The sequence below is a fragment of the Peromyscus leucopus genome, chromosome 8b (assembly GCF_004664715.2).
Source record: "Peromyscus leucopus breed LL Stock chromosome 8b, UCI_PerLeu_2.1, whole genome shotgun sequence".
Classification (NCBI taxonomy): domain Eukaryota; kingdom Metazoa; phylum Chordata; class Mammalia; order Rodentia; family Cricetidae; genus Peromyscus; species Peromyscus leucopus.
Window position 1 is genome coordinate 722,502 of NC_051086.1, and position 22,359 is coordinate 744,860.

General features: G+C 48.6%; 1 protein-coding gene across 8 annotated transcripts in view; it reads right to left on the reverse strand.

Annotated features, from left to right (window-relative positions):
• Mgrn1 (mahogunin ring finger 1) overlaps positions 1–22,359 on the reverse strand; it is a 52,237-nt gene that overhangs the window by 15,921 nt on the left and 13,957 nt on the right. For 4 of the 8 annotated variants that reach the window (XM_028894847.2, XM_028894845.2, XM_028894851.2 and 1 more), the window contains exons 2-9: positions 15,509–15,630; positions 12,565–12,653; positions 11,866–12,012; positions 9,348–9,465; positions 4,150–4,216; positions 3,779–3,828; positions 1,936–1,983; positions 589–657 (exon numbers count right to left, since the gene is read on the reverse strand). In XM_028894847.2, coding sequence (XP_028750680.1) covers positions 589–657; positions 1,936–1,983; positions 3,779–3,828; positions 4,150–4,216; positions 9,348–9,465; positions 11,866–12,012; positions 12,565–12,653; positions 15,509–15,630 — 710 coding nt within the window. The remainder of the gene's footprint in view (positions 1–588; positions 658–1,935; positions 1,984–3,778; positions 3,829–4,149; positions 4,217–9,347; positions 9,466–11,865; positions 12,013–12,564; positions 12,654–15,508; positions 15,631–22,359) is intronic. The other 4 variants (XM_028894848.2, XM_028894846.2, XM_028894852.2 and 1 more) reach the window with 1 other exon arrangement.

Sequence of the window (22,359 nt, forward strand, 5' to 3'; positions counted from 1 at the left end):
TGCTGGGGAAAGGACAAGACATTTCGAACACTGCCGTCTCCTGCTGTGGTTGGGGTGTATCAAGTGTCTGTCCCTCTAAAAGGCTTACGGGTTGGAGGCTCTGAAACCCAGCCATTAGGGGAGGTTCTGGGAATTCTAAAGAGGACCTACCTGGAGGAAGTAGGTCACTAATGGCAGGTCCTTCAGGGGGCAGGTAGCAGTCTAGCCCTTTCCATCTCTTCTGTTCCCTGGCTGCCATGACATGAGCTACTTTGCTCCACCTCATTTTTCCTGCCATGGTGGACTGACACTTGTAAAACTGTGAGCTGAAATAAATCATTCTCATTTGAATTGTTGTTTCTCAGGTAGTCAGTCAGAGACACACAAAAGCCTGGTTGGCTTAACTGTTAAAAAGGGACTAAGGAAAAATGATGGGGTCTGGGGTTCTGGACCTCCAGGGAAAGGCCTCTTTTCCATTAAACCTTGTAGGCCCTGGGTCAGGCCTGGGAAAGCCTAGTATGTCACCAATGAGTGGGCTTCCATAAGGCAGTTAGAAACCTGAGGCATGCTGCCAATCTGGAGTCCAGTTAGCTGCCCACATGGACACACCTTGGTCTCCTGGTTGTTCTTATTCTCGATGCCGTAGATCTCCTGCAACAGGTAGCTGACACGGTCCACCTAGAGAGCAGAAAGATGTGCTGCTGGGCTTCCCTGTGTCTAGACTACCACCAGAGCCCCAGGTTCCCAGGAAGTGTGTCTGGGAATTAAGTCTGTGGGACCTGGAGAAGAGCAAATGCCAGGAACAAGAGGCAGGAAACCCCGCCCTGTGCTGAGCTCAGCAAGCAACACATGGAGCAGGGAATGAAGCCAGCGGCCCCCCATCCATCTATCCCCGAAGGCCTGGCTCCAAGCTCCCCACAATCATCCCCACTACCAAAGAACAAACACTTTGGACCCATTCTGTCATCCACAAGAGGGACAGAGCTGTTGTCTGTATGCAGCAGATAGCAAGCCAGGCAACCGTTCTTTCCACAAGACACAAAAGCCATATCTGGTCTTAGACACAAAACCAAAAGGCTTCATGCTGACCTGTCCTGAAGCGCCCTAAGTTATTGGTTCCAAAGTTCCATGGGCCACAGCACGCCTCCAGAAAGCCACGATCCTGCTAGCTGGCTTTCAGGAAACAAGTGCCCCCACCCATAGCCCATGGGCTCTTCTGCCCAACTAGTACTGTCAGGGTCTGAACCTGCCAGGGTTCACTCTCTCTCTCTCCTTTAAAAGGTTAACAAACTATAACCCCACACTGGAACCTTAAGCCAGTCTCTGGCACTTGGGTAGCTATACACAATACAACTACTCACCATGGCCTTAGAACACAGGCTCCTGCCTGTTAGTCAGTCTCAGGATCAAGGTCTTAAACAGTTCTAGGTAGGCATCCCACTAAATTCTTACATTGCTTGAGTAGGCCAGCAGGAGTAACTGCCCTATACTATATAGAATCCCAGAATGTGTGATTCCCAAGAGAAGCCTTCCCAGTCTCCCAGGTTCCTCCCCTCTCTGGTACTACAAGAGTCAACTGAGTCTTTGCCCAGGGCTGCTTTCTTTCCAGTAATTCGTAAGCAAGAGGTGGCTGCCATATTTCTGTATCCTGACTTTCCTTACTTCCTCTGCCCATTCATTTAGAAAATACTCACCAAGAACTAACTGCATTCCATGCACCATGGTTCAAACTGGGCAGGACTCAGGGACCTGCACTGGTTGCTGCAGCACAGGGTAGCTATACAACCCATGCACATAAAACACAGACCCCAACAGCCCAGAGCACAAGAGGGTAGACTCAGGCAAGCAGCTCCTACATGACCAGAAAGAACAGCCCATGGGGTCTGGGCACGTGTTCACACATGCATTATGTGTGTGCTTTTTGCAACCCAAGGGCCCATGATGTCTGACACTTACAATTTGCTTCTGCTTTAACGGCTTCACAGAGAAGCTGCCATCCACATGCTGCAGGGGAGAGACACAGTTAATCTCAAACTGGCCCCTCCAAGCAGTCTTGCCCAGCCAGGTGGAGGCTAACCTACATTCATGGCTGAAAATAAGAAAAAGATGAAGACGAGGAGCCAGGCCACAAAGTCTTCACTCGTGGCCTCATGCCTGCCTTCTACAGTTCCTGGAGCAGCTTCTTCAAACATTCCCACAGAATCCAACTATCCTGTGTGGTCTCTAGCATGCACAAACTGAAGTCACTCACCCACATTCTGATATTGGCTAGCCACTCCCATGTACCCAGAAGCAGTATTTACGTAATAGGAGTGAATACACAAAGGTTCTTAGGTTTGGCTATCAGGAAGATGATATAAGCAAACACTCAGAGAGCTAAAATGTGAGAAAAAAAACTGAAGAGAACCAATGTGTTTAATGATATCCAGAGAAACAGATTGGTCAGAGTTGGAAAGACTTATTAAAGTATTAGAGCTGAGATTTTTGTAATAATTAGTGTTATTATATTTTGAGCCAACCAAGACAGCACTCAGGATCATCCAGTAAAGTCGATGGGAACTTATAGAAATTTCTAGAATGTGGTACTATAAAAACAAGCAGTTTTTCACTGAGCTCTAAACTACAAGCACTAAATGGAATGCCTGTTGGGGACAGCCCATTTGCCTCACCAGATCCTGTTGTGAGCACTTCTCCCAACAAGATCCAAACACAGGGTGCTCAAGAGGTGCTGGCCTCTGTTCAGCACACTCCTGTCACCCGCACTCCTGGCCCCAGAAGAGCAGTTCTAGGCTTATTACAGAACAGATGGGCACAGCTGTACAGAGCTGGGCGTGGTCCAGAGACCTGGGTCACAGCAGGAATGGGCTCTGCACTGAAAGCACACCTTGGCAAAGACCCCAAGACTGCAGGACTCCAGATGAGTCAGCAGGAAATAAGTAATCCCAGGCCATTCTTGGTGGGGTCCTTGTCACCTGGGCTCCAACCTGAAGCTGTCTTAGTTGCAGTGCTGAGAAATAACAAAGGGCCTAAGGGAGGGTGGGGTCTCTGGGAACATCATCAGGTAGGCATGTAACACCCAAATCTCTGACAAGTGAGGATATACACAAACACACATCCATCCATCCATCCATCCATCCATACATACATACATACATACATCCATACATACATCCATACATACATGCATGCCTGGGGTTGCACTAGCAGGTAGCAGACTCTCATCCACCTCACTATTATTCACTGATCATCTATAGTGCAAATTAGGTACCATGCCAGCTCTGAGATGACAAATCAAAGGCCACTTCTGCCCTGGCACAAGTAAGAACAGTAAACAACTGCCCAGAGGAGTCAGGAAGGCCTCCTTGGGCATGAAGCCTGCCCAGCCCTATCTGGACTGCAAGCTGCAGCCAGCAGGAGGGGCAAAAGGGAGCAGATCATAAGTGAGGCAGACACACATACCAGGTATGGTCAGTACTGGATGGCAACTGAGGATACTGAACTGGTGGAAAGAAGTGATGTCTGGAGGGAGGAAAGTTAGTCTGTGGCAGGGTCTTCATGGGGGCATCCTAGCCTGTGCTGGCGGGTTCTTAAGGGTCCTATGGGGCTGGCCTCAGGAGAACACTCTGCCTCACCTCTCTAAAAACTCTTTTAATAACTCCCAGGATGATCAGCCTTAGGACCAGTGTCTTGGGAACTAAGAATCTGTCACTTAGTCCCTGCACCAAGCCCTGACCCCCTTACTCAAACCCCACCCTGCCCCAGCTCCCAGGTTACAGGTGGTGGCCAAGATGGCACTTACCTTCTCAAAGGCAGCCAAGAGCACATGAGCATGGCCAGTCACTTCAACAACTGAAGCAGGAAAAGATAAGAGAGGAGGCCAAAAGTGAGGTCATGCTGGGACTCTCTCCCTCCCCGTGCAGGCATGATTTCTAGGTGCCAGAGCCAGCGGCAGAGCCCAGAGTCCACCCGTGTTCTTGCCCTAGCTCACCCTCCTCTTCTGAAGGTGCCCACATGGCAATGCCACTGTCATGAGCCTGTCTGTGGGCCGTGATGGACACCTTCCCTTTCCGGAAAGAGGCCCTTTGACAACTCTCGGAGAAGGAAGCCACTTCGTCCCCAGAGGTCCCACACACTTGGAAAGGAAGATGAGGAAAGACCAACAATGCTCACCATCTCCTTCGTCCACCACAGCCTGGATGACTACTGGAAACACACCCCGATCCAGGTCAAAGTTCAGCTGAGGAAAGGAGGCAAAAATGGTCAGGCTCATGGACATCAAGTAGTGAGTTGGTCAGCCTGAAATGGAGTGGACAGACGGAATCTAGGACACTCAGTGACACTAAACCATGTAGACTACACAGTTCCTGACTGGCTCTCCAAAGAGAAACTCCTTCAAGAGGTCATTAAGTCCCCATTCCCTCAGTCCTTGACAACCACTCATCTGCTTTCCACAGGTGTGCCTGCTCTGGACAGTTCTATAATTGATCATTTAATGTCTGTCTTTTTGTACCTAGATTTTTTTTGCCACTGAGCATGCTTTCTAAGTTCAGTTAGAACCCCATTCTTTTTTGTGGTTGCATAGTTACTCTAGGGGTTGGGTAAGCTGCACTGTGTCTGCCCAATCACCAGTTGATCCCAGGCTGTTTTTACATTGTGACCACTGTGGACAATGCTATCATGTATCTGCTTAGCCTCTGCCATCCAGTCTCCTGGGAATATTCCTCCATGTTTTGGGTTAAATTTAGTTATGCAATTGTTTGATGAAAAGCATCTGGCTTAAGCCCCAGCCCAGATGGAATGAGAGTGAGAGCACCAGTTACCCCACCTTCCTGGTCCATCTTCACCCGCTGCCCTGGCCCTCACCCCTGCACCTGCTAGCAGTGCAGTACCCTGGGAGGCACCTATCCACATCTGTGAGCTCTTCCCTGTAAACACTTAGCTCCTGCTTCTTCCTGTCACTAAGCTGTCCTCTGTCCCCAACTACCTGATAGACAAAATCCAGCCTGCCCAGTCTCCAGAACCCTCCTGGTGTCTCAGGGAAGCAGCACACATTTCCATTATTCTCACTTAGGAGTTACTCAAAGAATGGTCAATGGGCCAGGTGTGGTAGTACACAAATCTAATTCCAACTACTCAGGAAGCAGAGGCAGAAGGGTGGTAAGCTCAGCAGTGAGGCCCTGTCTCAAACAATGGTGGTGTATACCATTAATCCTAGGCAGGAGGATCTCTGTGAGTTCAAGGTTAACCTGGTCTACATAGTGAGTTCTAGGCCAGCCAGAGATACACACTTGACCCTGTCTCAAAGAAAAAAAAAAAGAAACAAACAAAAAAACCTTGTAAACTCTGTGAACATACTAAAAACCAGGAACGCCTTAGAATGAGTAAGCTGTGGCATGTGAATCACAGCACAATTAAGTTAAAACCAAGACCAAATACAGAACATGTTTCGCACCTAGAGATAGGGTCAGGAAGAGTAGCCCCAGCCTACGCCCTGTTCACGGGGGCCTCGGACAGTGCCCTCTGCCTCACAAGTAGACCTTAGCCAGGAGTCCCACAGGCTCACAATAGAGCTGCTTCTGCTCTGTGCCCTAGAACCCTGAGCCAATGACTAAGCACACACTGTGAATGGAGACTCACTGGCCAGAGGCACATCTCTCAGCAGAACACAGAGCTCCCTTCTTCCTCAAGATCAGCATGGAGCACAGGACAGACAGACCTGTCTTTCTTCACCAGAAGAGCTGTCTCTCGTGGAGTGTGCAGCAGGAACAGAAGTTGGACGCTTGTCTCTGCCTCAGCCCACTTGCATTTTTAGCCCTATCACCCCGAACCTCAGTTTTGTGTTTCCAAATGGGGTTGCCACACCAGTCACACTGACTTCTACAATAAAAGGCATGGAAATCCTCTCAGCAGCTCGGCACAGAACACTGCTGCCAAGGCCATGGATGCTAGTGCTGTTTATAAAACAGGAAAAACATTTCTTCCTAATCGTTATCAACAACCCAGGGTGGGGTGGGGGCATTAAGCACACATCTTTAATCCTAGCACTCTAGGGACAAAGGCAAATGGATCTATATGGCTTTGAGGCCAGCCTGATCTAAAGAGACCCTGTCTCAAAAAAAGTTAGCAACGCAGGGAATTTCCCACTACAAATACGGTGAGAAAGGAATCAAAACACTACAAAAAAACTTTCAGGAGGATACAGTTATTTGAACGAGAACACCCCCCAGGTTCATACAGTTGAATACTTGATCCCACTAATGAAACTCTCTGGGAAGGATTAGGAGGTGTGGCTTGTTGGAGGAGGTATGTCACTGAGCTTTGAAGTTAAAAAACCCACCGCTGGGCCACGGTGGCAGGAGGCAGAGGCAGTCAGATCTCTATGAGTTCGAAGCCAGCCTGGTCTACAGAGTGAGATCCAGGACAGGCACCAAAACTACACAGAGAAACCCTCTCTCAAAAAACAAACAAACAAAAAACCCACACTCCCCCAGTCTCTTTCTGTCTGCAACTTTTGGTAAGATGTTAACTCTCAGCTACTGCTCCAGGGTCATACCTGCCTGCTGCTGCAAATCCCCACCATGATGGTCAAAGACTAACCCTCTGAAATTGAAAGTAAGCCAAATAAATGCTTTAAAAGTTGCATTGGTGCTGGGTGCGCATGCGCATGCCTTTAATCCCAGCACTTGGGAGGCAGAGCCAGGCAGATCTCTGTGAGTTCAAGGCCAGCCTGATCTACAGAGCGAGTTCCAGGGCAGGCTCCAAAGCTATAGAGAAATCTTGTCTCCAAAAAACAAAAAATCAAGAAAAATATGAGTTATGGTCTCAGAAAGAGTTTACTATAAAGTTAAAAAAAAAAAAAAAAAAGCTGCATTGGTGCCTGGCATTGGTAGTGCACACCTTTAATCCCAGCACTTGGGAGCCAGAAGCAGGCAGATCTCTGAGTTCGAGACCAGCCTGGTCTACAGAGTACATTTCAAGACAGCCAGAATTACACAGAGAAACCCTGTCTTGAAAAACCAAAAAAAAAAAATTGCATTTCATCACGGTGCAGGAATGAAGCCACACTCAGGACTGCTGGCTTCCAATCCAGCTCTGTGCTCACTCACTGTGAACAAGCCTCAACCTGAGCCTCAGTTTCTCATCTCTAGAGGAACAGAAGCCAGTCAGCACAAGGCTGAACACAATGTCTGGGCAACATGTTTAACTCAACACAATTCCTTTTGTGTTGAGTCTATGGAGTCAAGGAAGACTTGTGAGCAGGAAGGAGTTGCTCTGGTCCTTGGGAAGGAAGGAAGATACGGGCAGTAGACAGGGGAGTAGCAGGTAGTCATGCAGGGCAGTTCCAGCACCAGGCTGGGCAGGGGCACTGTGGAACAGCAAGATGGAGACAAGCCTGTGCGTTTACCCAGAGCAGAATTCCCCACGGACTGGGTCTTAAAGTAAGTGGCCTTCCTGGACTAGTGCTTTGCTCTGCGATGAGGCTTCTTGTGAGCCTGCGCCCTGCAGCAGAGCCACTCCAGAGTGATCTTGTTGTCGATGATGCTGGCTGCATGCTGCGCTTACAAGGTCCATACACTAAGCCCAAGGAGAGGAACTCTCACACAGGAACTGCTTGTTTGGGCATCAGTTAGGTGAGCTAGCTAGGAAGAGCAGAACCCTGCACCCACCCTAGGCTGAAAGCTGACAGGGCACAAGCCTGAGTGCATTGGGGTCCTTTACGCTCTGAGTAGCCTCCAAGCATTCTATGCTGTTCTCAGCTGCACTCTGCATCCTGGAAGGAGCCAGCTGTGCTGGGTGAACTTGGCACAGATAACAATAGTCTGGGGAAGTGTTCAGTGACTCTGATCCTGTCCTCCTCTCCCTGTGGTCTCCCAGGGCTTACAGAGCACTTCACATATCACTGCTCTCTCAGACTCCCACTCCTGAAATCTGCACACAACCGTGCATCAACACATACATGTAGTAGCCTTGGACCAAGGGAGTGACAATGGACGAAGACAGGCTTCCACCACCAGACAGAGCCTAAGGAAGCTGCTTGGTTTTGTTTTTTTTTTTTTCACATTTTCTGTGCATGGGTGTTTGACCCATGTGTACCAGCTGAGTGCCTGGTCTTCAAGGAGGCATGAAGGAAGAATTAGAATTACAGACTGTTTTGAGCTGTCATGTGGATTCTAGGGATCCGAACTCAGGTCCTCTCCAAGAGTAACCAGTACTCTTAACCACTGTGCCATCTCTCTAGCCTGTTTTTTTTTTTTTTCTTTTTTCTTTTACTTTTTTTTTTTTTTTCTCGGAGCTGAGGACCGAACCCAGGTCCCTATGCTTGCTAGGCAAGCGCTCTACCACTGAGCTAAATCCCCAACCCCTATTTTTATATCATTATTATTATTTTGGTTTTTTGAAACAGGATTTCTCTGTGTAACAGATCTAGCTTTCCTGAAACTCACTTTGTAGACCAGGCTGGCCTTAAACTCACAGAGATCCACCTGCCTCTGCCTCCAGACTGCTGGGACTAAAGGTGTGAGCCACCATCACCCAGCTGTTTTATTTTATTTAATTAATTTATTAATTTTGGTTTTTCAAGACAGGGTTTCTCTGTGTAGTTTTGGTACCTGTCCTGGATCTTGCTCTGTAGACCAGGCTGGCCTTGAACTCACAGAGATCTGCCTGGCTCTGCCTCCCAAGTGCTGGGATTAAAGGTGTGTGCCACCACCATCTGGCCAGCTGTTTTATGTTTAACATAGAAACCCTCATAGGAAAAGAGGATGGTGGGATAGGAAGGAGGCCAGGCAGCTGCCACCAGCATGAGTCACACCCAAGTTCTTTTATTTGGAGACCAGTGAGAGACAGTCTTGGGGTTTCACACAGGGGCTCCCAGGCAAGGGTCTCTGCAGATGGCTGCTGGGAAATAAGGACAGAGAAGAAAGGCTCTGACAGAACTAAGTAGACACCACGGGCAGAGCCAGAGGGAGGAAGGAAAACTAGCTGAAAAGCTACTCAAGCTGTAACCCACAAGAGGCCTGTGAGGAAGGCCTGTGCTGTGACACGCAAAGCTGCGCTGTGTGACTCAGAAACAAAGGAAAGGCAACGAGGGACAGCAGCTAAACTGTCACGCTGCTGGGCGGGGACAGTGACAGTGGGGACCTCTATCTTTGCACTACAGCCTCCATGACCACCACACTTGTGGCCACTAAGCCTCACTCACACCTTACTCCTTAGTCCCTCTGCATTTATGACCCAAGACCAAGACCTGGCCATTCCCAGGCTGCCAGCACCAGGAGGAATCTCCTTGGGCCCCAGTACAACATACCAGCCAGAAGACAGAGAAACCAGAGAAGGAACAAGAGAAAGCAGGGCTCCCCCAGAGTTACCTCATCATCCTTCCACTCGGAGAAGTCAATCTTGAAGGAGGGCAGGGAGAACTGCTGGCTGACGCCCCTCTTGTAGTGGACGGTCTCAGACTGCAGAGAAGGGTTCTTACAGCTGTACCTGCACAGCGAGGGAGGCAGCACCTGACTTCTGTGGAGCCCAGCGAGGCTCCCTGCACCCAGCCTCCCACCTCCTTCTGTTACTCATCTGACAGCCAGCTGAGCTGGCAGCCATTTGTTCTACAGGGATTGAGAGCCTCAGTCATTCCAGATGGGAACAGGAAGCAGCCCACTTGGCCAGGTGGCCCTTGCTCTTACAGGAGCCTCCCACTACCAGCTCTGCTCACCATGATGCTGCCCAGCCCTGCCAAGTAACCATTTCTTCAAGAGCCTACGCCAGCCCAATACCTCTGCTCTCCTCTGGATGGCAAGAACATGCCTACAAGGTATTTAGAGCATTTACTTTTCCAGCATGATCATGATCATAGCGAAGAACTCCCTGTCCCGATGCTTGCTCCTTGCTGCCTGCTTCTAGTCCCAGTCAGGCATTGGCCTTCACTTCAGTGTCTGCTCACGTTCCGAAGCACGCTGCCACCCTCAGGAGGTCATGTTCACTGAAGCCCCATGCTGTTTTACTGCAGCTCTGCTCTAGTAACCCAGAGACCAGCTCTCTCTGCCTTGCTGGTCCCCACCGTGCTCCAAGGACCATTGTATTTATGCAGAAACTCATCTCATACCCCAGGCTGACCACTAGAAAACAAGAGCTGAGCCAGTGTCCTCATTCATGAACACAAGCCATGACACTCACTATTCCCACCGCCACCCGTGCTTACTGTCCCAGGGCTTCTCTGGGCATCTAGGACAAAGGCCACAATCAGAGCCTGGGAAGTGGGGGGAGTGGGGGAGGGATGTCCCTGCTGTCCTTACTGTCAGTGCCAGTGTAGGAGGGAACCCCACAGAGAGCCAGCCTGGGTATAGTAAAAAGGCCAGCCCAGGAGAGGAATCTCAGCAGCCTGGGCCTTCAGTCATAAGCTGTGGAACCCAGAACCACCCTATTTCAATTTTCTTGACAAGAAGTTAAGGAACAAGAAAGGAACAGGAGGACTGCCTGCCCTGCAACTCAGGACAGTATTCTTGCAGGCTGGGTTTAGGTTCCCAGCACAGCCTTTAAAGCCTGGCTCCTGGAGCCTCCTGTTTCTCTGTCTTGGTGACTTGGTACTAGTATCGTACAGACCAGCAAACTGGGAGGCAAATAGGCCTCATGCAGGTCTCAGGAAAGGTCTACCAGCATGCATCTCTGGGCAGCCATGGCTAGTTGGCCATCCTAGCTCATTGGTGGCAGCAGGACCCTGTTATCACATATCTCACAGGACACAACAGAGAACAGCTGATCTAGATGGGCTGGGGATGGAGCCCACTGGATGGTGGCCCTCACTTTCTCTGGAGCAGCTCCAAGGCACCTACCCAGAATCCAGGGCTCATCTGCTATGGCAGCTGTGCCCAAGGACAGCTCAGAAACAGGAGCTCTTCTTCTCAGTTGTCATCACACTGGAGGCCCAGGGAGGGCAGCACACCACGAGGGTATACTGCCTCAGGCTGTAGCTGGTGAGTAGCTTAACCCAGGGCTTGTGCAGGAAGAGGGCTTGTGCTGGCCACTCTGTACACTCCCTGCTGACAGTCAGTACACACACTGGAGTACTGTAAGTCAGTAACTTAGTAAATGTAACTAAGTAACCCACTTTTTAAGCCACAGTGAAATCCTCAAAGAACCAACTGTGGAAAAGGCATTAGCTTCCTAATTGCCCACTGCTACTCAGGAGGGAGTCTGCTGGTCACCCAGGGCCAAGTCCCGAGTCCTAGAGGGAAACCTTTTCTCAACCAGCAGCTAGTTTAGAGCAGCTATTATGCCTCCTTCTGTATGGGGGACTGATTAAAGACACCATTTGTGAGAGCTGACCTCCCCACCTCTCATTCCCAGGTGAGGAAACTGAGGTGGAAGTGGTTACGTGCTCTGATGACATCAGCAGACACAGAGCTGAGAAACACTCAAAGCCAGTGTTCTCAGTCCTCCTCACCCCAATGCTAGATCTGAGCCTTGGAAAGGACACAGACATGTTTCTGCCCATCTGTGAAGCCGCTTAGGCCAGGGCTGGCTTTCCTACCACAGTCATGCTGTGACTGCAGGCTGCAAACTCCTGGGTCTGTCAAGACTCATATTCTAAAGAAAATCTCCAAAAGTTCAAATTTGTAATTGTGACACAACAAAATACATATATTTGGTATCTGCCCAAACTCAAGTCTTCTGGGTGCTGGGTGTCCCTCTATCCAAAGGAGGTGACTCTATGGAGGCTTTTGGAGGAGGGTGGTAGCCAGAAAGACCAAGCCACCATCAGCAGCAGGGATCTTCTGGTCCAAGGCGCTCTCCAGGAAGGGGGGAAGGCTGCAGAGTGAACTAACAATAACACCCACAGGATACTGCAAAGCATGCACAAAGCCCAAAGTGCTGCACTTAAGGACTCACACTGCCATGCCGTTCAAGAACTCCTCTACTGCCTGGCAATAAATGGTGATAGCCACGCGGGCGTCGGCATCAAAGGTGAATTCCAGGCTGTAGAGCACACGGGGCTTCTCACCGTCCTCGGTAGGGCTGTCTGCGTCGTCTTTGTACCTACCAAAAGTGGGCAGAAGAGGGCAGGTCAGGAGTCATAGCCCCCCAGGAACTGGCCTGCCCACACAGCTGCAGGACACATGCAGCTGCTTTGCTAGCAAGGTAGGAGGAGGCCTGTTCCCTGTGATACAACAAGACCCATAACCCACAGTCTGCTCCCCTTTCTTCCTGCCCCCAGAAAAAAAGGGACAAGTGTTCTTGGTGTGGATGTCTTAGGTTTAAAGCAGTTTCGTATACTACTGACAACTGGACTGACTCATCCCAGGGGTACCCGCTCCAGGCACAGCAGGAAGTGAGCGTATTCCCTGGGTTCCACATTTTACATGCAGCAGCACCCAGAAACCAGTGCTTTCCACACTTAGGCCAGTAATACAGAGGCACAACTGCAGGGGTGGGAGAACCCCTGGCTGGACGGCCCAGGGTCCTGGTGCAGAGTCTGACAGCGTGTGAGAACAGAGCCTGGGCCCTTTCAAGATCCCTGCCCCTTCCCAAGCACTAACCAGAGCGTCTGCACCACACAGGGTCCCCAGAGGGCAGCACTAGGGGAGTTACCTCACAAGCCGGAGGGAGTCTTTGCGGATGTTCACCAGGCTCCTCAGTGTCTTTACTGGCTCATGGGGGGCAGGGGTGACATAGGGAAACTAGGAGAGAAATACAAGTGACGTAAATGACTCTCTAAGAAGCAACAGAGAACAGGAGATAGAAGCCAAGGGAGACCCCAACAGGTATACTTGGTCTCTGGTCCCCGTGTGAGGGGTTGAACTGATACTGGACACACTGCTCAGAAGACCCTGGCCATTTGGCCAGGGTGTGGGCAAGGACTGACCCTACACCAAGTGACTTGGTTATCAGCCAGTGTCCTCAGCTCCATGCAGGATGCTCAGAAGTGGCCAGTTAGGCTCTTAGGGCCTTCTCCTGTAGTAGGTTACAACTCACTGCTGCCCACAAAGACAATCAGTTTGTATAACACACCAACCAGCAAGTATTTGGGAAGACAACACATGTACGTGTTTACATGCTTATAATTATGCCCCTATATAAAAATACATATAACTGGTGACATGAAACTATGGCTGTATCTTCTGCCAGCAATACTGTGTTGGACCTTGAAAGGAGAGATTAAGCTGGGTAAAGGCACATGGATTGTACATGTTCTCTACCACAACCCAAGTGGATGCCCACTCTCTCAGCATGAAGTAAAAATAGAAGAACTGGAGGCTGCAGAGATGGCTCGACAGTTAAGCACACTGGCTGCTCTTCCAGAGGATCTGGGTTCCATTCTCAGCACCCACCTGTAACTCCAGTTTCAGAGATATGATGCCTTTTTCTGGTGTCCATTGGTACTGCATGCACACACCTCATACACACACACACACACACACAAACACACACACACACACACACACACACACGCACACACCTCATACACACACACACACACACACACACACACACACACTCAGGCACACAGATATATACACACAAAATTAATAAATCTTTTAAAAAAAATAAAGATTCACAGAGAGCCTGCAAAAAAAAAAAAAACAAACAAACAAACAAACTCTGGGAGTTGAGGTAACAAATGTGACAAAGAAAAAGTCCCAGGCTAGTTCCCAGGTAGGAGAGCACAACGCTTGCCCCGTACCCAGCCTACAGGATATACACTACAGGTCAAGATTTTGTGTCAGCTACCTGCTCTGTGACTAATACACCTAAAAGCCTCTGGTCTGAAGGCCACTCACGAGGCCTGAAGCATGTTCCATATGCAGTCATGTTACATGTTGGAGAATGGAGCTCAGTGTTCCTTAGAGGGCCTCCTGTCTTGCCTATCATTTAAAACCTCTGCTCAGGGATTTCCTCCCTGGCCCTTGTTTCTCTCCACTGGACCCTCTTCCTAGGTATCACACTCAGACCTAGTCTTACTGACACGGCCCATCAGTGCAAATCTTCGGCCTCTTGGTGCTCCTTGCTCTTGCACACTTTCTTTCTTGAATACTTCCCATAGGAAACCTCTGCTCTTTCTCATCCTCACCTGACTTCATCCACCCTAAGACATTTCCACAACCCATCCCAATACCTTTCTTGCCCTAGGCTGAGCCTCCCTCACCTCCTCAAAGCTTACTGAAAGGTCCATTTGAACACCTTGATTCTAACTCATAGGAGGTGTGCTGTCTGGTTTGTGTCAGCTTGACACCAGCTGGAGTCATCAGAGAGGAGGGTGCCTCAATTGAGAAAATGTCTCCATAAGACTGAACTGCAGACAAGCCTGTAGGGCATTTTCTTAATTAGCAATAATGTGGAAGTGCCCAGCACATTGTAGGATGGAGTCTATAAGAAAGCAGACTGAGTGAGCCATGAGGGGCAAGCCAGTTAAGCAACTCTCCTCCACAGCCTCTGCATGAGCTCCCGCCTCCAGGTTCTACTCTGTTTGAGTTCCTGCCTTGGCTTTTCTCAATCGAATATATAATTCAGGATATATAAGCCAAATAAACTCTTTCCTCCCCAACTTGCTTTTGGCCATGGTGTTCCATCACAGCAATAGTAACCCTAACTAAAACAAGAAGCATACCCTCTGGCATTAGAGCTTGCTTCTTCGGGATTCGGCATGTACTGAAGACCAGCTGAGACATGCAGCCTTGTGGACTGAGTAACTACTGGATTCTTGGACTTTCCGTTCACAGCCAGCCATTGTTGGATTAGCTGGACACAGCCTGTAAATCATTCCAACAAATCCCTTTCTACAGAGAGAGATTCATTCTAGACCTTGTTTCTCTAGGGAGCCCTAAGAAACCTCCAACTAGCCTGCAGACCCATACCGTGCAGACTCACTGCTTGCTGGGAGCCTGCCTGGTTTAGGCCACTCCAGCTCCTCCTCTCCATCCAGCACAACTCAGCCCAGCCATGGACTCTGCAGTAGGATCTTTTCCTCTCACTTTTTGTTTCTTCTTCTGTCTCTCCTTTTGTTTTGTTTTGTTTTGTTGTTGTTGTTTTCCTGTATTTTCTTCTGTATGATCCTTACTGCCTGAGAAATGGGGAAAGGGTCTGACTTCAGTCTTCAGTTCCTACGGGAAAGCCCTAGACATACACTAGCTGCCAAAGGCGTAGTAAAAAAATAGACAGATATGCTTAAATATGTGTTTCTTTGGCAATTAGTGGGATCATGGCTGTTTTCCACCATTCCACAGAATATGGCTGTTCTTTCTGCTCATACAAAAGGCCTAGAATGAAATCACTAACTTTGTGCAGCCTGGATGCACTAGCTCAATAATAGCTGTTCTGTCCCTCAGTGACTCAATCCTGACTGACTGTGTCTCAGAGGCAGCCACAGGACACACTCCAAGTCACATGCTTACTTCCAGTTCTGCTCAGATGCTGGGTACTCTGTCCGATCAGGGGTAACTTGGTGCCTGCTCGTCCTCACAGCTGTACAGAAGCAACTGAGACAGTCTTCCCACTACTCACCCCAGCCACAAGTGCCAGCCCTGCTGAGACCCACCTGGACTGGACGACTGCCCAGGAAGTTCAGATCCATGTTCTCTCCAAAGAGGTAACCTTCAGGATGGGGGGTGTCAAATTTCTCGCCTCCCATGAAAAAGTGCGAAGCAAAGTAGTTTCCTGCTTAAAAAAGGGAACATGTTTGTCCATAGAACGCAGTGCTCAGCACAACTCTGTGGGGACAACCAAGAAGCCCCCAGGGCTCCATTCTAAGTGGCTCATGTTATTCTGGTTCTGCCCTCCACCAGCCTTCCATAAACAACTGGCTCTATAACCTGCCTCTCCCTACTCACAGATGACAGCAGATTCTGGATTTGAACGTCAGTGCCCAGGAGTCAGTTAAGCCCTACTTTTCCTAACTGCAAAAGACGTGTTCAAGTTGTACCCTGGACCCTCGCTTGGAAACAGCTGGGATCTCTATTGGTGTGGTTAGTCATGATGAAACCCCAGTGGACTAGGGAAACTCTACACCCGGTGATGACACACGTATGAAAGTGGGAGATCTGAACACAGATGTACAGGAGGAAAGAAAGTGGGTGAAGATACAAGCAGAGACTGGAGGGAAGCAGCTACCACATCAGGGGTAGGATGGATCCTCCAGAAGCCAAGAGAGCAGCAAGGAAGGATTCTCCTGAAGCCTTCACTGGGAGCACAGCCCAGCAAGATCTCAATTCCCGATTCCTGACCTCTAGAATTGTGAGGGGACACACACAGCAGTGGTTTTAAGTCACTGTTGATGGTCACTTGTCATAGTTTCTCCAGAAATCCTTGCATAATTCTTGCCCTCACACTGTCTGTACTCTGCCTTCCAAATCTGAGCCCCATGAACCTAATACCAGTGATGATCAAAGTTTAAAATTTGATGTTGATCTGGATTCTTTCTCACAAGTACTGAAACTTTTAAGTGGTTTCTACCTAGACCCCAGAACACTTAGCACACTAAACTTACAGGTCAGGAGACATGGCACAGTGGTTAAGAACACTTGCTGCTCTTGAAGAGGAGCAAGTTTGGTTTCCAGCATCCACATGGCACTCACAACCACCCCTTACTCCAGGTCTAAGAGATCCAATGCCCTCTTCTGGCCTCTGTGTGCACCAGGCATAGATGTGGTGCATATACATACATGCAGGCAAAAATACTCATACACATAATATAGAATAAATATATCTTAAAAATAAAAAAATTAAAAACCACCAAGCTTTCATTTCTCCTGAGGAAAAAGATGAAACTCTTCAGATGTTGAAAGAATTGGGCACACACACCCCTGAAGAAAACCAGAAGCCAGGCCTCTCCCAGACATCCAGCCTGAGGCTGGCCCACCACACCCCAGTACTCTCCAGCACAGATGACCTAAGCAGAAGCCTAGGTGACCATGGACCCATGGATGTTAGGGCTGTTCAGACTATATATCCCTCAGCTTCATGAGCATCAGGAACTTCTGGGCCCCTAAATCCAAAAGTTCTCCTTACGAGTCCCAGTGGGCATTTTGGGCTCCAGGAATACCCAACATGAACCTGTGACTTTCCTGAGAATCACAATCCCAGCTGCAGTAGGAACAGACAAGGCCAGTAAGGTATATCAGGGCCCAGGAGATAAGGCTAGGCAGCTCTTGCCAAGAAGCCAGCTCAGCTGTCTCGGACTATGGGAGCAGAAGGCAGGGCCTAACCTCAACTCTAGTGCTAACCTACTGTGTGTACCAGACAGTCAGCTACAGCCAAACAAACAGAACAATGTGACAACTAGTTCAAGACATACTCCCTGGGCTTTATCGATTGCCTCACAGTGCTCCATTGAAGACATGCACATACTGGCATGGAGCAGAATGACTCGCACATCTGTAGAATGATATTTGCTAGTGAAGTCAGAAAAGCATGCTGCATGTACTCCTGGATCCTGTTTGGACACACACAAAACAAGCTGTGAGAACAAATAGAATGGTCTCAAAAAGATATGTCTGGAAAGCTACTAAACAAAGCCATGTGAAGTCTAAGAAAAGGACCAAAGCCCTGGCTTTCTGCTCTGCAGTGGGTCTTTGTAGTAAACACATACCATGGTGGCTTTGTCAATAAAGAGGATGACTGCAACAAAGACAAGTACAAGGACATCTTTCCAAATCACCTGCAGTCACATGTAGCCCTGCTACCAGAAAAGCACTGGTATATATGAGCACTTATGGGGAGAGAATCTCAAGGCACAGGTGGTTTCTGATCATGTCTGGCCTTGGCTTCAATCCTAGCCAACCTCTATCCATCTAGTAGTGAGTCTGAACCACGGAGCAGAAGAGTGGGACTTTGACCAACAACTGCAAAACAGCCTAGTCTGTCCTCACATACACAGTACATCAAATGAACGGCTGCTAGGAGACCCGCCTGTGCTAAGATCCTTCTGATAGGCTGGCACTGCACTAGCTGGGCAGCAAGAGATGCAACAGGGAAATATAAGGAAGATGCAACTGGATGTAAGGAAGCCTACCGGTACCACACAGGACCTCCGGCCCGACACTGAGGTGCCTTCTCGATACCTAGTCATTTGGGGCACACTCCACAGCAAGGGTAGCCTCGGCCTGAAAGGAAGGCTTGAGAGAAGGCACAATGAGCATGGGAGCAGAAATGCCCTAGAGCCCCAAGCAGGATATAGGGACCTGACTGGGAAACCTCCTACTCCAACTTCCTCCTGGGGTCCTTTAAGAAACAACCACACTGTGAAGCCACAGACTCTAAAAATTGGTATAGGAGCCAGCCTCCAAGATGGCTTTAAGGGTTCTCACCTCCAATAGAACCCCAGAGGAAACAGAAAAGGCTGAGCACATAACCAGGAGCTCTTGTGGAAGTGGTGGAGTATGATTTCAAAGACTCCAGGCAAGGCAGATGTTACACTTGAGCACATTCAAGCAGCTAGCCCATAGAAAGGTCCTGTGGCAAGGAGTGGGGAATCCTGCTAATGACCCATATTAACCTGAAGGACATGTGCAAGCCAGCCCTCAACTCCATGGCAGCCTGCAAGAGATCCAAGGCAGAACCACCTCCAGATGGTTCCCAGACTCCTGAGTATTCTTATAAGCTGTTAAACTCCTTTTATTTTTTGAGACAGAGTTTCTGTATGTACTCCTGGCTATCCTGGAACTTGATCTGTAGACCAGGCTGGACTCCAACTCAGAGATCTGCCTGTCTCCTGAGTATTGGGATTAAAAGCATACGTCATCACTGCCTGGCTTAAATTTTATTATTTTAATTATGTGTACGTGTGTAAGTATGTGCAGGTATCTGTAGAAGCCAAGTGTCAGATCCTCCTGGAACCACCTGACATGAGTGATGGGAATTAAACCTGGTCCTCAGGAAGAACAGTATATGCTCTTAACCACTGAGCGATCTCTACAGTCTAGGTGTTGAACTCTGAAGTTACTGTTACATTGGCAGAGAAGACTGGTTCTTCCCACAAAGGGACTCCTAAGAAATTTCTGTGGTCACTAACCTGATCAAGGCCACCAGTGTCTCCTACCTTCCAGGCTCCACACTACCACTAACCCACAAGTCTTCCCCATATCCTAGCACCTCCAATGGTTTTAACCATCATCACACCAGTGCCAGCCCCGTGCTCTCCTCTATAACACTCATAGCCCCACTCACACCTCAAGACCTCTGTATGTACAGTTCCCTTTGCTCATGGAGTTCTTCCCATGAGCTCGGCCTTCACCCACACCCTTCAAACTGTAGCCTCCACCACCCACATGCCCCTTGCTGTACTTCCTTCCACAATGTCTTCAGTCCAAATGGACCCTATATTGGAGGCTCCAAAGACCTATAGTTCTAGGTTTCCATTAGCTTCATAAAGTAAGAAGGTACACAGTTTACTTTATTTATACTCTGTCACTGTCCTACAAATAACATAACGGGTAAAACAAAAATTCCAAATGATCTGAGATATGGGAAAATATGTCTGTCACAGCAGTGATTATAATATCCCAGAATGCCAGGCAGTGGTGATGCACGCCTTTAATCCCAGCTCTCAGGAGGCAGGGGCAGGTAGATATCTGAGTTCGAGGCCAGCCTGGTCTACAAAGTGAGTTCCAGGACAGCCAGGGCTACACAGAGAAACCCTGTCTCAAAAAAACCCAAAAGTATATAACAACAACAACAACTACAATAATAATAATAATAACAATAACAACAACAACAATAATAATAATAATAATAATAATAATAATAATATCCCAGAATGACCCAATTTCTATCTAGAGTGAGATAACGGTGATGACCATACAACTGAAAACACTAGAAACCACCAACTAAACTTAGGAACTTGGTATGTGGGTAACGTCCCAATAAAACCATTAAGAAGACAGTAACTAGCAATTAGATGCTATCTGTTGGGCTGCAGAGGGAGCTCAGCAGGAATCTGCCTAGCACCTCAAGACCAGGGGTTTATCTCCTCACCTTCTGCACCAACACACACACACACACACACACACACACACACACACACACACACACACACACCACAAAACTGAGGACATGACTGCTTTGTGGTGTTGTTAATGAGAAAATTTTTAGTGTAGATATGAGAGCGAGAACAGTCAGAGGCATCAGGAAGAGTCTGGAGCAGAGAGAGAAAGTAGACTGAGTATCTGAATATGAGCAGCAGACTGGACCTGGCCATGAGAGGAGGAAGAGCAGGACAGAGAGAAAGAGGGACATAGAAAAAGGGACTATGAGAGAACAGAAGGAAACTAAGAGTGAGCACAGCCAAAATAGCAGGGTTATAAGGAGAATGAGTACCTGGAGGAGGGGAGCCCATGAGCTGGGGAAGTTCAGGGTAGGGGAGGAGGTGAGAAGAGCTTGGATGCTAGCTTAGACTCTGAAATGTGTAACAACAGGTACTTGAAATACTGAGGGAGCCTAGAGGCCAGCATGTGCTTTGGTATGCTAATAGTCACAGCTAGCCATTTGTTCCTTCTGCCTTTTGGAATTTAGGGAAATGGGAGTTTCCTTTGGACTGACACTGGGAAGACAGCTCAATGGATAAAGCCACTTGCCACCAACCCTGATGACTGAGCTCTATTCTTAGGACTCAGATGGTAGAAGGAGAGTCTTTTGACTGCCATCATTGCATATGCACACACCCACAAATGAATTAATAAAATGTAAGGAAAATTTCTAAAAAGGATAAAAAGAGAATGAAAAGGCAAAGCATGTCCTGGAGTCCCATCCAGGAATTTAGGACAATCTGGGCAGTACCAACTCAAAAAGGAAAAGCACAGAGCAACCTGGAGAGAGCTGAGGAAAAAGATCTGGAAGGATCCACAGGAAACCCTGTTGACAAATCTCAGAGAAGTCAGAAGACATGGAAGTGGGAAACAATCTCAATACCCTTTGCAAAACCAACTACACTGCTGATTCTCACCCATTCATTCAGGTTCTTGTTGCTGTTTTAATCTAATTTATCAGGAGACTCTGGGACTAGGTAAGAGGTTCTTGTTCAAGACCAGTGATTCTCAACCTTCCTAAGCTCTAACCGTACCTCATGTGTAACCGCATGGGGACCCCAAACTGTAAAATTATTTTTGTTGCTATTTCATAACTGTAAGTTTGCTTCTGTTATGAACTGTACTGTAAACATCTGATATACAGGATATCCTGATATGTGAAAGGGTTGTTTGACCCCAAAGGGTTGAGAACCACTGGTCCAGACCCTTGAACATTTGCAACCAAATCCACTAAGCCTTCGAATCAGACTTGGGCTGAAAGCAACTTACTCAGAAGGGCCTTCTCTCAGTACTTCAACACCCAATAACCTCCAGAGCATGAGGGCAGAGGCCCTGCATCTGGGTGTGAGGTACCTCTCACCTTGCCTGAGACCTTCATGTCTAAGGAGTGTGGACTCCTGATTCACGGGTTCCAAAGATTCCAGTTCAATCCCTTCTCCTCATATTCCAGCCCCCGCCCCCCAGTGGAATAAACACCACTACACTTACCTGGTCCTATGGCGCCTTGCCCTGACCTAGCCCTATGCTCCCTCCACCCATTTACTTAGCTTTCCACCTGCCCTCTAGTCCAACAGGCTGTACCTGCCTTGAACTCCCAAGTGATGTCAACCTCAACCACCTAGAGGCTGCTCAACTGTCAAAGCCACCCTGAATCACAGCATATCTCTGCTATGACGGCCTATGCAGTTAGAGCTCAACACACACCAAATGAGGGAAAGCAGAGAATGTTGTGTCCAGTGTTTGACAAGAGAGGAAACTGAGGCACAGAGAGGTCACAAGTTCAGGTCATATAGCCAATGAGCTATGCTTACTGTCCCCGTGTCCTTGTCCTTCAACCACACCAAGCAAAGTGATCTGACAAAGGCACTTAGTGTGCATCCGCTAAGAAACACAGCAGCCCCTCAGGCCCAGTGAGGGACATTCAGCTTGCTGGGTGGTTTCAATCATCACCCCCTGTGAGAAGGAAGCAAGAAAGGCAGGAAAAAGGTGGTTGTCACACATGGGAAAGTACACTAATTGTACCTGATAAAAATTCTTCTTGACCCCTCAAAGGACAGGTGTTGCCAGTTCACAAAGTGCTGACATACTGACCCTAAACCCAGCTCCATGAGGCAACTGGGGCAACCTGCAAGATCGGAACATCATGGGTCCTAGAAAAACACTGCTCTCAGGAAAGCCACCCCAGCCCCAGGCTAAGTGGGAGGCAGTGAGAGCAGCAGCCCCACAGCTTGCCAGTTGTCAAGGGTAGAGCCAACTCGCTCTAGTCACCTGTTCACTGAACCCTGAGCTGAGTCCATATGTGTGCACAGACCAGCACCTCTCTCTGTTCTACGTGGAACTTCCCAGTCTACTCCCCTCTAGAGCTCAA